Consider the following 17,544-nt stretch of genomic DNA (forward strand, 5'->3'; position numbering starts at 1 on the left):
ATAAAATACACTTCTCACAGAATTTTACTCCATGTTAGAAGTCCTCTGAAATCTTGGTCTGGACTCGTCAAGGAACCCAAAACCCGGACTGGATCAGAACACAAGTAGCTGTAAACTTTACTGATGCACTTCAGGTAATTGTTTACAAAAGTATATATTCATCTTTTTCAAACCTGTTGCAGCACTGCTGTCACTTTAAATTTTGCAGCCAACATTGTTTTCTAAACGTATGTTATTATGTAAAAATCTTTAAATTGATTAGTTCACAAACAGAATCCAGAACATGGATTGGCTTTTAAAATATTACCCGTCTCACTTTGATTTCATTAATCTGTTAACAGATAAAGTTCAGTGGGCAGAGGAACATCCATAGTCATGGATTCATTGCTATTGATGACATTACAGTGAGAGCGGGAAGCTGCAGTAATCAGAGTATGTAAACACCTAGGTTAAAATGAGGCCAAATTCTTACAGTTTGATTTTTGAATGCATTTCCAAATTAAATCTGTTTTCAGATGAATGTGGATTTGATTCGGACTGGTGTGAATTTGAGAATCGCCTTAGTGACAGGGGTCGCTGGAATCGCACAAGGGGAACAAAGCATCATGTGGATAAGACTTATGGGACTGAAAATGGTCAGTACTGAACTGTGTCAGAGTGCAACTACAAAGTGATGCAAGAATGCACTTATGCTGTTATAGATGTCACTTGTGATGTAAAAAGTCATTGCTGATCAAACCTTTCCTGTTCTGAAAGGCAAACTTAATTTTCAGGATGAAACTGGGACCAAATGGCAAGGAAAAAAAATAAATACAAACATCATCGAAAAGTGTATAGTTGATTAAAACCTTAAAATAACTGCTTAAAAAATAATTGTAAAGAAAAATCTTTTTAAAAATGCAAATCTAATAAAAATTTGTTTGCCTTAGAGAGGTGAAATGATATAACTTTTACTGTGTGCTGCAGAGTGTATTGTGCATGGCAACAGCAATTTTAATGTTTTGGACAAAGAACAAAACACCAGTGGTTGCTGCTAACTACAGCATCATGATAAACTATGTTGCTTAGGCATACTGATCAGATATTATAATGAAGCAATGTTATTGTCCTCTAATCTCTTTAGTTGGTAATTTTACTGATTCTTAAATATTCTACACTAAGACTATTTGTACACCATGCAGGGACGGGAAAAGTAGTGGGCACAAATTATTGTTAAAAGATTAAAACATTCCATGTCTGCAAAAAGTAGCCTGTTTTCTTGTATATTTTGCAGGATTCTACATGTCTGTGATGATATCAGATTCTGAGCAGAAGGAGACAGCTGAGCTGCTCTCCCCACTGTACTCCTCAGATACAGAAATGTGTGTACGCTTCTGGTAGGTCCAATACTACTAACACACTCATTTATACACAACTGTCTAATTTATCTTCTAGTCTGGGTATAAATCTGCATGTTATTTCAGGTACATGTTGCCTGCAGAGACCTCCAGCTATCTTTCTGTTCACGTGCTGAGAAGTGGGCAGCTTGGCGATGTCCTTTGGCGTCGCTCTGGATTCCTCTCCAAACACTGGGAAGTGGCTGAGGTCACTGTGTCCTCACCTGCACCTTTTAATGTAAATTAACATTAATAACAATACATTGTTTAAAGCTTGTAACCAGGATTGACCTTTTTTTTTTTTTATCAATTTCCAATAAATCTGATCATTTCAGGTGGTATTTCAGTCCGTTCATGTGCCTGGCACCAAAGATACTGTAAAAATAGATGATTTCTCTGTGAGGAATGGAGCTTGTTCTACTTCTGCCAGCTGTGACTTTGAGTCTGGACAATGCACATGGGTCAACTGTGCACACAGAAGATGGACATGGGTGGGTCATGTCCCACGGAGGCTCCCATGGACCACCAATGGACCACACCACTGAAACCTCAGATGGTAATCCTTATGCTGCAGTGTGTAAAATGGTTAATTCCCGAAAGGTGCATTTTGTTATTGCTAACTAATAACTAAAGGCAGAAAATAGAAACAGACCATGCTATTTTTTTTCACTTTATTAGGAAATGCATTTTTGAAACTGTAAAACAAAAACACATTTCTTTAAATATATAGAACCTAAACTTGGTGGATTTTTTCTCGAATTTGCACTAGCAAAGAAAATTTATGCTTACTGCTGCTAAAATAATTTTTTACATTGTAAAAAGGGAAATAGTTTCTTATTTGTTTCAAGATCCTATTATTTTGGTTAAGTCTCTCTCTTAGTCTCCTATACAGGGTCTTTTTCAGTTTGACTTTGTTTTTGTGACCGAGACAAGATTTGCCTCCTCTGTGTGCTGTAATAAATCCCAATTAGCTAAATAAAGTAATATTTTCAACTTCACTTTGATCCTGTTGCAACTACGGCTTGTCAGAATCTTTAAAAAATAATTAAAAACTGACAGATTTAGATATTTTTTCTGATATTGCCCCAGCTTATGCCAATTTACATAATTTACTTGTAAACTTATCATAAATTATTACAGCTGTCAGACATTGACTTTTTGGATTTTACATTTACCTTCTGTTTACTTGCAGGTTGGTTTTTGCTGAGCTCAGCATTGCACCAAGGCCAACACAGCGTAGCACAGGTTGTGTCTGAATGGATCCAACTGCAGGACACCCCATCTTGTCTCACCTTCTGGTACCATATGGGTAGCAGGTGAGCATAGAATACCCCAAACATATCACATCAAGGCTTTTTAACCTAGATTGAGTGACAGTAAAGTACAAGGATGGACATTATCCTCTTGTTTCCTCATTAACTTCCTCAGGAAGTGCGAACAAAAGTCATTTAGACATGAATCACCTGCTTCACTTTGTGCAACACTAAGAGAAGTTGTGTATCAGAGTTCATCAGTGAACCAAGAGAATAATTTTATCCCATTAACAGCAGCCCAAAAGATGTAAGAATCTTGCCTAACAGTTTGTTTCCTACAAGCTGAAACAAGGAAAGTAGCTATTTTCCCAGAAAAATGAATGAGAACACTCTGAGTGATTGTTCCAGAAAATCTTGGAAAATGAATCATTTCATTTTGCAGAAATGTAAAAAAAAAAGTGTTTTTTTTTTTTTTTTCTTCTTTCTCTCAGTGATTCTGGCACATTAAGGTTGTTTGCACATTCGGACCAAGGAGAGGAGACTCTAATGTTTCATAGCAACAGCAGTGGCAGCAGCTGGACCCGATTCTCCCAGTCAGTTGACATATCCGAACCTTTTCAGGTAAATCAAAACAATCGCCACAGTTGGAATAAATTACAATGCCTCGCAACAGATAAAAATTCATTGAGTTGTTCACATTCATGTGAACAACTGAAATACAAATTTCAGTGAATTGTATTGGGGTGTTATTTGATAGACCAGGTCAAAGTAGCGTGTAGCTGTGAAACTGAAGGCAGGGAATAGAAGAATTTATTTTTTTCTAATAAAATATGATTTGGTATTCTCCAATCTTGGGATTATTTTTGTGGGTTCTTGGATAGAAACCAATGGAGAGCATCTGAACGTCAGTGATCAGTTCATTGCCACAGATTAGGAGCTAGATTTCTGATGTGGACTTTGATCTAAACCTGGTGAATTATGGCTCTGGGCTCATGTTTCATGTTCTTTTCTTGCTGGAAGGTGAACCTCAAGTCTTATGTGGCCTGTGACAGGCGTTTCCTGTGGAATTAGCATTAGCAAGTACTACTGGGGTTGCTTGTAGGATTGACCTATATTTAGCTCCATCCATCTACTTTAACTGTTCCTGCTGAAGAAAAGCATCCCCACATATCTGCTTCCAACTCTATGTTTTGTGGTGAGGAATGGGGTCTTTTTGCACTTTGGCCATAAAGGTCAATTTTGGTCTCATCTGACTAGAACTCCTGTTTCTGCAGAGGACTGTTGACTAACTGCATTCATTATGCCATATTCCTTAATGGACAGAATAGTTGAGTGCAGGACTAATACCTTTTCTGTCTACAGATTTTCATATCTTAGTTGTAGATCTCTGCATATTCTCCAGAGTTATGACTCTCTTGTCTGCTTCTCCAATCAATGCTTTTCTTTACCAGCCTGTCAGCTTTGATGGACCGCATAGTCTTTGTAGGCATGATCTTTCCATTTTTAGATGATTGGTTATTGTGTGCAAATCTTGTGATTATTGTTCTATAACCTAACCCAGCTTTAAACCTCTACACAACATTCTGTCTGCTGTGTTCCTTCTTTGTCTTCATGATGCTCTTTGTTTTTCTAATGTTCTCTAACAAACCTCTGAGGCCTTCACACCACTGCTGTAATTGTACTGAGATTAAATTGCATGTGGGTGTACTCTTACTGATTGGCTTAGTTCTGAAGACAATTAGTTGTCCTATATCATGTTTTGGGAAATCTCTGTAAAAGAGCCAGGAAATATTTGTAACACACATTTTAAATCATGTAGAATTTTTCTTGTAAATAGAAAAATGTAAGAAGATCCATTACATCTAAGAACTTAAGCAGCCGTATTTAAGCTGTTTGCATCCTCTCAACAACAGCTTATGATTGAGGCAGAAAGCAACAACAAGGGATTTATTGCCATTGATGACATCAGTATCACAGAGGGTCTATGCCCAGGTACTTATGTTTTTATTTTCAGTCGTCCTCTTCTTCTTCTAATATAAGCATACTTTGTGGTAAATGCAACTTTTTTCTTTATAGAAAATGAAACAGGAGGATTTGAGGGCTGTTCATTTGAAAATGGCACCTGTGACTGGCAGGATATCAGCGTTGGACAGGTCCAGTGGGTGAGAGGAAGGAACGGCACGGTGGATAGTGGACCCTCTGTGGACAACACACTAGGAACTGAGCTGGGTAAGGTTCTCCAAAATCAAAGATAACAATGTTGACTGCCATTATGGGAGTCAGTTCTCCACAATACATAAAGACCTGATTCCAACATCATAATGAGGGGTTTGTTAGAAGAAACAAAGAAGCTGAATATGACTTTTTTTTCTGTTTCCTCTTTTGTGCTGCAAATGCAAGGAATGCTGTGTGTTGTTAGCCACAGTTTCCTCATCCCTGCTTGGGTTTGGATTGCGCCATTTAAGTGCTTGTGCTAAACAGAAAATCTCTCCATCTTTGATGTTTTTCCAAGTCTGCAAAGCAGAGTTTTAGTTTTCTAAGTGTTAATTCTAAGATTTAAAGCGCCTCTTCTCCCCATATTTTGAAATCTGTTGGTTTACAACAAATCAGTATTTCTTCTTGTAATATTTGTTCTGCCCTGATTTGTATTTTGTTAATTTATGCACCACATAAGTTTTCACATAAACAAAGGACTTGGGTGATCCTTTCAGGTTGGTACATGGGATTGGAGGCTGATAGAGGGGGAGAAATGAGTCCTGCTACGCTGCAAAGTCCCATCATGAAAGAGGCCAGCTCTACTTGTACACTACAGTTTTACCTCAACATGCATGGAGAGGGTATGTTTTATAATTGTATGTCTGCAGGTACAGAAATCTATGAAATATAAAGTCTTTGGATTCCCCCTATGTGAAAGCTTGTTTGTAACTGTTTCAGAGTCAGAGCTAAAGGTGCTCTTAAAGGAAGGCCCCAGGATCACCACATTGTGGTGGCTAGCTGGAAACAATGGAGATTTGTGGCAGCACAGCAATGTTGTGATTGGCCGGATTCCCCAGGATTTTACCCTCTTGTTTGAAGCTTCTACTAACTTCAACAAACCAGGACATGTTGCTGTAGATGACATCGACTTCACCAACTGCTCTCTACCTGGTAGGCCACAAGCTTATTGAGCGCTTTTATCTAATTTATTTTAATCAAATTTCTATTCACTTCAAAGTTTTGGATCTCCTTTGTAGAACCCCAGTCGTGTTCCGAGAATACATTCATGTGCAACAACAGCGCATGTATTGATCCCAGCCATGTGTGTGACTTCAGCGATGACTGCGGGGACCGGTCTGATGAGAATGACTGTGGTGAGCTTCTACACTGTCTGCTGAAAGCAGTAAAGACGCAAAAATCACAAATGTCAAAAAGCATCAGAGCTCGATATTTAAATCTGTAAATCTACAATAAAAAGTATTTTATGTATCTGTTGTTTTTTAAATTAACAATTTAAGCCGCTCAAACTCTACCTCCTTCTCTACTTTCTATATATACAGAAAATCAAGGTGTGGTGGAGCGTTGCAACTTTGAACAAGGCCTGTGTTCTTGGGCAAACAGTGATGTGGACACACCAGGAGGTGATTGGACACGGCAGGCAGGAGAGGAAGGCTGGCCCAGGCATGGTCCTCCGAGGGATCACACTCACAACTTGGCCACAGGTATAATAAACTCTCAGAGATGCTTTTACCACTTCTCATCATCAATAGTTACAGTCTCAGCTGAAGATGTTCCAATATTTTTTAAGTTTCAGTTGTATTCCAATGGTTTTTATTATTATTATTATTATTATTATTATTATTATTATTATTATTATTATTATTATTATTATTTATGAACAGGTCACTATATTACACCTGGGAGTCACCTGACTGCAAGGGGCCAGATATCTGAGATTCTTTCAAAGACATTGTTACCAAGCTTTAACTGCACTGTGAGTCTCTTGTTCATTTATTACATGCATCACATAAAGGAAAATGCATCTTTAGGTGTTCTTTTGGGTCATTTTCTCCACCATTAAATAAATTAAAAATAAGACAATTTTCAAACCAGACAGATGATTAAATGTTAAAGGGACTACAACATCTACAGAGAAATCTGTTGGAACCTAACTATAAAACACATATTAACAAAATCTCACTCGGAATATTTTAGAAAAAATCTATTAAATTGATGCAGCAATCTAACATTAAGAAATAATAGTTTTTAATAACATTTCCACTGTCATATTCATTGGTACCCCTGATGGTCCTTTAAAAAAATTACTCTGAGCATTTTAATGCTTTAGTTTAGTTTAGAAGTTTTAATTAAGTACACATTGTGTAACTAATTAAATTCATTTCTCTCTGTGTGTTATAACCTTGTAAAACATTGTATAAAAAACAAAACTAAGTGCTGTCTTGTTGGCAAAATGGGGCCATACAAAGTAAGATGGCTATTTGTGAATTGGATTTTGTTAAAAGTTGTTAAAATATGTGATATTTATCCTTACCAACAAAAATGTACTCAAATTATTGATTTTGGGTTATGATTTATATATATATATATATTATTCTGTGTGGGATTAGACTCCTGTAATAAAAACCCTCTTTATTTTAAGGCTTTTTGAGAATCTTTACTGGTGATTAAAGAAAACAAAATTTGTAGTATAAAAAAATAATGACTAGTGTTGTACTCATATATTACATATACAATTATGTTTCAGTATTTGCTATTTTTATTGCCTGTCTAAAATCTGTCTCTGCTCCATAAATTCTTTACTTTCCCTGCTGGCTGATCAAAGTCCACAATATTTTTTATGTTGCAATACTTATATTTCTTTCTTTTACTATTAGGTGAGATTCTTTTACTTCAGCATGAGTGATGATTCAGCTCACTTGACAGCCAAGTCCAGAACACTGATGTCTGGTATTGATGACAAAATGCTGTGGATCAGGGGATCCTCCCACAGCTACAGTTGGCAGAGGGCAAAGGTCACTTTCTCCTCCTCAGTCATTAGCAAGGTCTGTGGGAGCTAACGCAAAATGGTCTTTTGTATTAAAAGTCTGACTACATTACAAATGCCTGTCATAAAAAAGAAGAATCAATAACAAAACAAAATGTCTCCTCCTCAGATTGCTTTTAGATATGAGCTTGGGGACACTGAAAGAGGGCTTGTTGCCCTCGATGACATCTCTTTCTCCAGGGAATGCATTTTTGACCCTGAAAACAGCAAACTACCCGAAACATTGCCTACCTCTACCCCACATACACCTCCAGTAACAACCACAACTATGAGTCCCTGCCAGGTATGTGAAAGCTTAGTAAGTTGAATGTCTACTTTGAAAATTCAAAATATATTAATTAAGGTCTTTGTCTTTGTACCTGCAGGATAATGAGTTTTTTTGCAGGCGTTCTGCTGGGAAAGTGTGTATTCCTGTGATGTTACAGTGTAATTATTATCCAGATTGCCCTGAAGGAGAAGATGAGTCTGGCTGTGGTGAGCATTTAAAATGCATCTCTTTTATAATTAAACCATACTGTATCTACTATCTGTTCCTCCTGGTTGCTTTTATAATCAAATGCAAATAGATGATCTCTTAGTTTTGAAGTTTGGAAAAGTTTAATAATTTAGTTATTCATCTTGCACCTATACTCCCTAACGTCTGTACTTGTTCCAGGCTCATGTACATTTGAGAACGGATCAGTGCCTGTGGAGTGACGCCAGTGATGGACCAGCAAAATGGCAGAGACAGAAAGCCAATAACAACACTGAACCCTCTGAAGATCACACTACCCAAACTGGTGACCTTATTTATGTGTTATGAGATTGCACATTTTATTCATATTTTGGATTTCAATTGCAGTTAAGACTCCTCCATCCTTAAGTGTAACAAGCAGAGTTGTTTATTTAGGCTTCTCTCTTTCTTAGGCTTCTACATGGCAGTAAATCTCAGTCAGGATTCCACACAAACAGAAGCCAAACTCCTTAGCCCCCAACTCAAACCTTCATCGCCCTACTGTCAGCTACTGTAAGTAACAAAATCTCTCTAATCATTATCTAAAATGTCCCAAATCTAGATGTTCTAATTACAGCTGAATATTCTGTTGCATGAATTGCTTAACGCAACACTCCCTAACCCGTCTCTCTCTGCCATGCAACCTGCCTCCTAATCCGACATTCTTCTCCACTTCCTTCCTTCTTCCACATACCCAGGTTTCACTTCCACATCAGTGCAGGGAGTACTGGGTCACTCAGAGTGCTTATGCAGCAAGCTGAGGGTGGTGAAGCAATCCTGTGGTCACGCAGTCACAACACTGTCTCCCACTGGGACCTTAGCGCAAACGCCTATAGGCCTGTTTCAGCAGACCTACAAGGTGGATATACTCATGTTCTAAATCAACACTTTTACCATTTCATTTGGGACTTTTTATTTTTCCAGTTTTTAAGAAAGTGTTAGAAAAACATGGACATATGGGCAGGGCATTATGTACTGTCTGATTTTAAAAAAGGATCATTTTAGATTTTAATTTTAATACATGCAGGATGTTTCAGATTGTGCAGAATATATTGCATAATTAAATATAAGAAACTCATACTATATATTTCCCTATATTGTATGTTTCATAGGTATGGTTGCTATTGGTTACCACAATGCAAAACTAGTAAATGTCTGCAAGATTATTCTAAATAAGACAATATTCTTGTTTCAAAGAGCTTAAGTCTAAATTCCGATAACTCATTTATTTTAGTTCCCCATATCTAGCAATAGTTTTTATGTTATTCTTTCATTCTTATGTTCTTTTTTTAGCTGTGAATAGATGAAGACCCACTTATTTAGGAGTAGACAAATGTTTTCTGAAGTTTCCATAAATTAAAAAGACTGCCCCCTGAAAACCCATATAAGCTAAGGCTGAAAATAAAACTTTGAAATGGAAAATTTGTAGCTTACATAGATATTTTAAAAATGTGTGTTGCCATCTGTGTTCTCAGGTTTGGTTCAGTAGTGTAAGTAGAGCAACAGGGCCCATCAGCTCTCCTGGAGACCATGTTGTTGCTGTGGATGACATCGCCTTTATTAACTGTGAAACAACCTATGAGCCACCAGGTGATTTTGGTTCCATCAAATTTCCTAACAGATTGGTTCTATTTAGTTTTAGAATTTGAGGTTTTTGTGACCCACATGATCCAGAAAGTTCCAATACGTATTTTTTTCTTCCTCAGCCCTGTCTTCTTATGGCTGTACGTTTGAAGATGGATTGTGTGTTTGGGTCCAGGGAGCTGAAGATGAGTTGGACTGGAGCATTGGCTCAGGTCCCACTGAAACCCCCAATACTGGGCCTGCAGGAGACCACACCATTGGAACAGGTTATTATTCTTCCAAGCTGTCTAAAAAATATGATTTATTTTAACTTATGTGAATCATAAATATGATATGCTTTGCGAGGATTTATGTGCTAGCAATCAGTTGTAAGGGTTTGCCGAGACAGAGCATGTGTGACCACAAGTGACATTTTTAGAAAGAATTTTGACTTTAGCAGCATACAGAATAGTTAACTAAACAAATAATTAGGGTTATATTTAAGTCAGAGATAATTCAACAACAGTGAAAGAACGGCAGCATGACTAAACCATTGTGGCAGTTTTTACATAAATGTTCGCTAGTCTCTTTCTTCTGCCCTTTTTCTTTTGTTGTCTCTACAATTGTGAAAATTGTTCAGTTCAGATAAGAGCAAACAACAAGGTAGGGAATGTTATATGTTCTAGCAAGGGACCAAAGGTCACTAAGTCTTTGTATTTGTTTTGCAGGGAAGTATCTGTATATTGAGAGTTCTCATCCAAGTGAGAAGGATAACACAGCACAGTTAAAGTCTCTACTGCTGCCACCTGCTGGTGAAAAAGGATACTGTTTCACATTTTGGTACCACATGTTTGGAGCTACTGTGGGTTCAATGAAGATGTTTCTGAAGTCAGCTGACTCGTTGAACAAAATACTGGTAAAACTCAAAATAAATGTATAGCTTTGGTCCTTCATCTTAAATGCAGTCAATCAGATTCTGTATCTCTGCAGTCTGGATGCTTCCCTCTGCTGCACTGTTGGAAAACAACCATGCAGCTGATTGAGCAATACTTAAGGCTGTTTCCTCTTACTTGTCTCTCTGTTAAAAGAACTTTCTCACAGTTGTGAAATGATGATTGCAAAATGATATTTGTGTATGGCACAATGGCTGCAAACTGCTCAGTTTTGATGCATACCCCCGGGTTGCAAAAACCTCCCCACATCCTCATTGTGTTAAGTGATTCAGCCTTCCTGTCTTTCCTGTAGGTGTGGCAACAATCAGGAAGCCAAAGGGATGAGTGGTTGCTGGTTCAGAGCCATGTGACCTTGCAAAGAGTGCATCAAGTGATTCTGGAGGCCTCCGTGGGGGGAGAGGCTGGTGACATAGCCATTGATGACATTTCACTTATCCATGGACCTTGTCCTGATTCTGGTAATGAAGCACAAAATTCCCATAATGGAGCATATCTACCTTTTTTTTTTCTTTTTATCATCCAAAACTGCACCAGAAACTATACATTTCTCATTTTAAGCCCAATATCAAAAATACTCACCTCTTCCATTCTAAGCAGTGACATTACAGAGTAAAGCTCAGACTTTGCTAGTCTGAGTTGAGGTATTGTGGGTATCAGGCCATAAAAATGGTTAATTTTTAGATTCATTCAAAATCTAAAGCTCACATTGTACATCTGTTTATTTCTCTTTATAGACATTTTTTAATTAATTATGGGGCCATGGTTAAACTAAAATACCTTAAAATAACTTTCTGCTGATAGGTGGATATGGTATTTATCATGTAAATGGCAAATATTTTATTTCCTCCCTGAGGCTAAATGGATAAATGAACATTTATTTCAATTGTGATACAAAGTGTGTGCCTATTATCCCCCTGGGATAGGTTAGAACTGATGCATGGTAAGGATGAGATGTTTTGTAGTAGACCACTTTTTCAATCCTAACATAGTAAGGTATAAAATTACTAAAATTGCAAAAGTAAAAACGGGTGAAGGGAAAAGCAACAGGCACCTGGTTTTATAAAATATGCACAACCATGTACCAAAACTACAGCAACTCCATTTTATGTGATGGTACGATTATTGCACAACCTAAGTAAAACTGTTATCCTTAAATTCATGAGAACAGCAAATGATATTTGGGTGGCTTCATAAACACAAAATAGTAAAACTTTGATATCAAATTGCTTTTTAGATTTGTGTGACTTCGAGGAGGGCAGCTGTAACTGGCAGCAGGAAGCATCAGATGACTTTGATTGGATCAGAAAGTGGGGCAGCACACTCAACCCCAACACAGGACCAGAGAGTGACCACACCACCAACGCACCCACGGGTCACTATTACTACCTGCCTTCCTCTATGGATGACCAAGCTGGCCAAAAAGCTTTAATGTCTTCGCCTCTATACAGTGAAAGTGAGAATCAACATTACACTGTGAAAATATTTAGAATTGGACGTTTGGAGGACTATTTGTCTTTAGCTGCTTTATTTGGGCAAAACTCAAACTCTTGTAAATGCTAAGTTATGTTAAAAATAATTGTAAAATTCTGTATCATTATTGCTGTGTTCAGGTAAAGGATCTTGTTTGCAGCTGTGGTACCACATGTACGGCAAAGGAATGGGCACACTGAATGTTTATCAGCAGAGTCTAGATGGCAAGGAGGTTCTGATTTTCTCACAGACAGGAGACCAGGGCCGGCTGTGGAGGTTCGCTCAGGCTGAGCTCCTGCCACGGATTCAGCCATACAGAGTGAGTCACTCAAATTCAGCTTCATTATGTAATGAAGTTACATAGTGAACTTCATTACAGTTCATGATTAGATCTTTTATTAAAGCCATAATAAAAGTTTTGATTGCATATATACTTTGCTGCAGTATATATTTTTTATATTATGCTCCAATTTGTCATGATTGCTTTTTCTGAAGAAGATGTTTTTACTGAAAGCCTTATAAAGATTTTGTATCCCAGTACAGATCTGATACACTTTATAAATTAGTTGACCAATACACACACCAAATCTGAAACTGCATTATGATTAAGATAAAATTGACCTCCTATGTTTAAAAACTTAGGCAATTCAAATTGCATTAAAATAACACACATTCTTTCATCACCATTGTATGATAAACATTAGTGTGATTTTGTATGCATATGCATACGTCTATGCATCTCAGGACTTTGCAGCACAGAAATTTTGTCCCGACCATAGTTTTTGCTGTGCAGCTTCAATATGAAGCTTTACCACTTCATATTGTATTAGAATATGCTAATGTGGTTAGCATATTTGGAAAATCTCCTATAAGGTTATAAAAATGTGACACTTCACTGTTCACAGTTACACATTCATGTCTGGCTGCTGCTGTTGTTCTGCACGGCTAGCTGAAGACTGAAGGTTAAGCCAACCCTACTTACTCTATGTTTTGATATGACTTCTTGATAAGTCAGTTAGTGAAATTTTTAAATGTGATCCTAACAAATTGTATAGAAAAACTGTACATACATATTTTTATCTGGTGCATAAATTCCTCACTTTAATTTTAACCTTGTAAAATTTAGCAACTAGTATTTCATTTGCACACTATACACAACGTTCCCAAACTGAGAGCTGTCTAGCCATGACACATAGGGCAAGTGGACAGGAAGCTGCAGCAGCTAATACAGTCTCTCTTCCACTTTGAATATCGTAAGGAGTGAAAACCCCAGACAAGTTAGATCAACAACTGAGTATGCAGAACCTATCGAAACTATGAGATGCACCTTGCAGGCTAAATATGTATGCAGCTGATGCAGTTATTGGTGGTTGAATTCAGTTCTGCACTCTGACATCAATCAAATCAAACTGGAATCAGCATTAGTAACTTAGACATCACTCGTATTTTGAGGGACTGATTTCTCAAAGGTTCTTTGCACAGTCTGTTTAAAATTGCAATTGATTTAAAGTTATGTACAATATGATGTTTATTTGTAGACAAAAAATGTAACAAACTGTCAGGTCTAAATACCTATTAAAGACAATTTAAACAAATACAGGAAAGACAAGAGAGTTAGATTCTTTGTTTCTCGCGAGGAGAGCAGACAGAGATGTGCTTTCAGTTACAAATCTTCAACCGCTCTGAAACACATCTGTCTGTTCCTCTCTTTTTATTTCTCTTTAGGAACCCTGCCACAAGGGGCGCTGCAACTCTATGGGGTGGGGTCAAAGCATTCATCACATGGTTGCAGCGCTAAATAACATTCACTTCTAGACACATGTTATCTATGCTCTAGATGCCATTTTCCCTCCAAGAACGCCGTTGAATAAGACACGTTGCATAGCTTCAAAGCAACGGCTTTGTATCACAAAGAAGCACAGAGCAGAGTTTATTGTCAGGCATGTAAAACTCTGCTGGGAGCAATTAACACCTCTGTCTTGTAGGAAGTCCTGCAGGGCAACAGCTGCTGAGAGTAGCTGTCACCCCTATTTCCCAGGGAAGTCTCAGGATAGAATCAAAGTTATTTAACACACAGAAACATTATCTAAATGTAACTACAAGGCTAATGATACAACAAATATTTGATAATTACTAAAAATACAATTTACCCAACACAAACCAACTGGTTTTTAAGTCTGACAACCCTTTTTACCAAAATCTTTTATAAATGTCCTTTCTTGCAATAATATTAATAAATCTGATTTTAAGAAATATTTACACTGAAAATAGGAATACTGTGTACTTTTAGATATTGGTGGAAGGTGTGAAGACCGGCCCAACCTTGGAGGGAGATATGGCCTTTGACGATGTGCAGCTCATAGATGCGCAGTGCCCTCCGCATGGTTTCTGTGACTTTGAGAGGTCCTTCTGCAGCTGGAGCAACTTGGGGGCTAGAGTCGACCAGCAAGACTGGCTCCTTGGAGCAGGAGCTACCCCAAACCCCAACACTGGACCCACTGTTGATCACACAACTAATTCCTCTGATGGTAATCTGATGCTGTGTATCTTATTGTTTAAAAATACAAAAATTACTCATAGTCTGGATTATAGGTGCACTTACTTAGCCTTTCTTTGATCAGATTTTACTTTGCACTTCTAATTTTGGAACTAGTCTGATGTACAGATCATCCATATTCGATGTGACGGTAATAGAAAACATGAGGGACGTTGGCATTGTTTCCTCAGGTCACTACATATATGTGGACAGCTCGGTGGGTGAGTGGGGAGACATGTCCTACCTTGTCAGTGACGTGTTCCAGCCATCCTCAAGGGGACACTGCCTTACATTTTGGTACCACATGTATGGCAGCCACATTGGGACTCTGAATGTCTACATCAATGATAGGTCTGAGAAAAATCTATATCAAACAGAAATTTAGTGTAAATTGGCCTGGTTTAATTTTATTTTGACTCGTTATGTTTTATAGGAAAATGCATGATGGAGGCAACGAGGAAGGATATCTGAAGTGGACTAAAGCAGGAAACAGTGGAGACCAGTGGCTGCAGGACAGTGTGTCTATTAAACATGAAGAAGCGTTCTGGGTAATGAACATAGATTTTTTTTTTTCTGATAAATGCATTAACTGTTAGGAAAGCTAAGGTTTTAGTGCAGAACGTTCACCTACACGCCTCTGTTGGAAGATTATAAACATGCGGTAGGAATAATTTTGGACTTTAATGTATTTCATTTAGTGCAATCTTTTTTAGCTTCATACAGCTTGAAATAAACACAGTTTGTAAGCATATTGCAAATATTACAGCAGTAGGTTTATTTTTTGGTTTATTTTGAAGACAAATACAAAAAAGAAAATACGCATTTTGTTTCAAAACCTACAGAAAACAAATTTTCTCCTGCTTCAGTGAACCAACTCTTTGCTTTAAATGTGTGGTATGTAGGTCTGTTGCCTTCTTTGAGAGCGTTGTGTGTAAGTGTGCCACCACTGTTTCTCACCCATCAGTAAGGAGATTGTCCGAAAAGTTACTACAAGTTGCTATATGATGTCATCACAAATGAACACATTTGTTCATGTGTATTCAAATTTTAGCTAAGGGGTAAGAAAAAAGAATAACAATGTATGAGAGACTGACAGAGAGGGGAAAAGGTCATGTTTAGAACTGTGAATGAAATTCCTTCTTTCAAATCAGCACTAATTCAGTATGTCGCAGATCAAACATTCCTTTTTGAGTCTGATAAAAGCCCAAAACAACGAATCTAGCCGAGATATTTTACTTTATATTGCAATTTAATTTTAATTATGTGTTAAGGATAATCAAGCAGATTCAAAAGCCTGAAAATCCTGTCTGAGCGCTGAAGCGAGGGACAGCTGAACGAGGACTGGGCTATAAGTGAGAGCTTTGGAACACTGTAAGAACCCACAGCAGGATCCACTGCTTTTTACGAAGAGTTACGATGATACATGTCTTGAAACTAAAGTCTCCATGAACTCCATGAAAAAGAAATGTTATTGGAAGGTCACATGACACACATTCTATTGTCCAGCTCAGCCTGTGAAGCCTGAATGTGATCGTTGACCCCTCTCTCAAAGAGGCAACCAGATGTGTAACAGTTTTTTACCAGATATTTCTTTGAGCATTTGTTTTCACTCCCCACAGTTTGTGTTTGTGTATCAAAGAGGAATGAGTACAGGGGGAGACGTGGCTCTTGATGACATCACCATCCAACCGAGCAGCTGCTACTCTGAGCCTTCGGTTCTTCCCTCAAATAATTCAAGTAACTATTTATACCTAGAATGCTTAATTAGAAGCAAAACAATTGTTGTTCTTCCTGGGAAGAAATTACCAGTTAATTTACTTGTCAGAAATTTATCTCCATGTTTTGCTGTTCCTGTAGATGCTCTCTCCGCTGGCCTTGCAGTTGGTCTGACTCTGCTGATTGGAAGCATCATCACTATGTTCCTTTTCATGCTGAACCGAAAATGGAAGTTGATGTAAGCTTTTTTGTGGTTGCTTTGTTTTGGTTTTTTTTTACCTCTAATATGAACATAGCATACATAATAATACTAAAGTATGCACAGACAGGTTATTGACTTAATTTGACAGGAACACGTTGACAATAACGAATAATGAGGTTCCCAGAGAAATCTCCATGTTTGACATGTCCGACCACACACAACATGTAAGTAAGGATCTCAGAACTTTACAAACTTTATTTTATGTTATTTTATACCATATTATCTTTTTTTCAGGATACACAACCTAATTATACAACTGACTTCTCCTTCTTCAACATACTGTATGAGCCATCAAGACACACTACTGAGACCTCGTCTGACCCTTAGCCTGGTTTAGACTCCATTACTCCATTGAGAGTAGAATATAAATGTATTATATTTGTTCCACTTTATTATTCAGCTGTGATTTTTTTCTGTTTGAATTTTTTTTGCATTCTTGCTTATGTATCTGCAATTGGTTCTTGGTAAAAGCTTTTGGAGACTAATTTTTTCCAAAGTGGAGAATGTGTTCACTGTTTTAGTCTTACTGAAGCATCTTTGCTCTATAGATTTAAAAGAATTGATTCTCCTATTTTAATCAAAACAACTATAGAATGTGTAAGAATAAAATATAACTGGGTCTTGACATGTTATTTATAATAATGTTTTAGTATGTTTCTGTTTTTTTTCCCCAACACTAAATAAACTAAATGGCAACCACTAAACAATCAGACATAATGAAGTCAAGTTTCTCCGTGTTGCTGGGCAATACGCAGCACTGTCTTCTAAGCTGTTCTGTTGTTCTCAACTCCGGTTTTACACGACAAAGGAAGAGCGGCATCTTGTGGTAAATTACAGAAATCCCTTGAGAACGATCAGATACAAAAAAAAGGCAATAATCA

At 37.5% G+C, this 17,544-nt stretch overlaps 1 protein-coding gene across 2 annotated transcripts; it reads left to right on the forward strand.

Moving 5' to 3' along the window:
• The first annotated feature begins 1,522 nt into the window (after nt 1–1,522).
• On the forward strand, nt 1,523–17,427 carry LOC116721865 (MAM and LDL-receptor class A domain-containing protein 1). Of its 2 annotated transcripts, XM_032565887.1 has the most exons (21): nt 1,523–1,614; nt 1,712–1,932; nt 2,569–2,692; nt 3,121–3,250; nt 4,543–4,621; nt 4,706–4,858; nt 5,341–5,466; nt 5,564–5,776; nt 5,863–5,979; nt 6,166–6,327; nt 6,508–6,599; nt 7,501–7,668; nt 7,780–7,953; nt 8,036–8,144; nt 8,326–8,449; nt 8,577–8,676; nt 8,862–9,022; nt 9,639–9,753; nt 9,870–10,013; nt 10,455–10,642; nt 10,972–11,087. In XM_032565887.1, exons 2-15 carry the CDS (start codon nt 1,782–1,784, stop codon nt 8,364–8,366), a joined length of 1,839 nt encoding a protein of 612 aa, XP_032421778.1. In that variant the 5' UTR covers nt 1,523–1,614; nt 1,712–1,781; the 3' UTR covers nt 8,367–8,449; nt 8,577–8,676; nt 8,862–9,022; nt 9,639–9,753; nt 9,870–10,013; nt 10,455–10,642; nt 10,972–11,087. The 2 variants fall into 2 exon arrangements, with proteins under 2 accessions (XP_032421778.1, XP_032421779.1); XM_032565888.1 differs by lacking the exons at nt 1,523–1,614; nt 1,712–1,932; nt 2,569–2,692; ... (9 more) ...; nt 7,780–7,953; nt 8,036–8,144 and adding exons at nt 11,914–12,132; nt 12,290–12,468; nt 14,440–14,677; ... (4 more) ...; nt 16,752–16,827; nt 16,898–17,427 and having other exon boundaries at nt 8,357–8,449; nt 10,972–11,137.
• The last annotated feature ends 117 nt before the right edge of the window (nt 17,428–17,544 follow it).

Source organism: Xiphophorus hellerii, chromosome 6, assembly GCF_003331165.1.
Source record: "Xiphophorus hellerii strain 12219 chromosome 6, Xiphophorus_hellerii-4.1, whole genome shotgun sequence".
Classification (NCBI taxonomy): domain Eukaryota; kingdom Metazoa; phylum Chordata; class Actinopteri; order Cyprinodontiformes; family Poeciliidae; genus Xiphophorus; species Xiphophorus hellerii.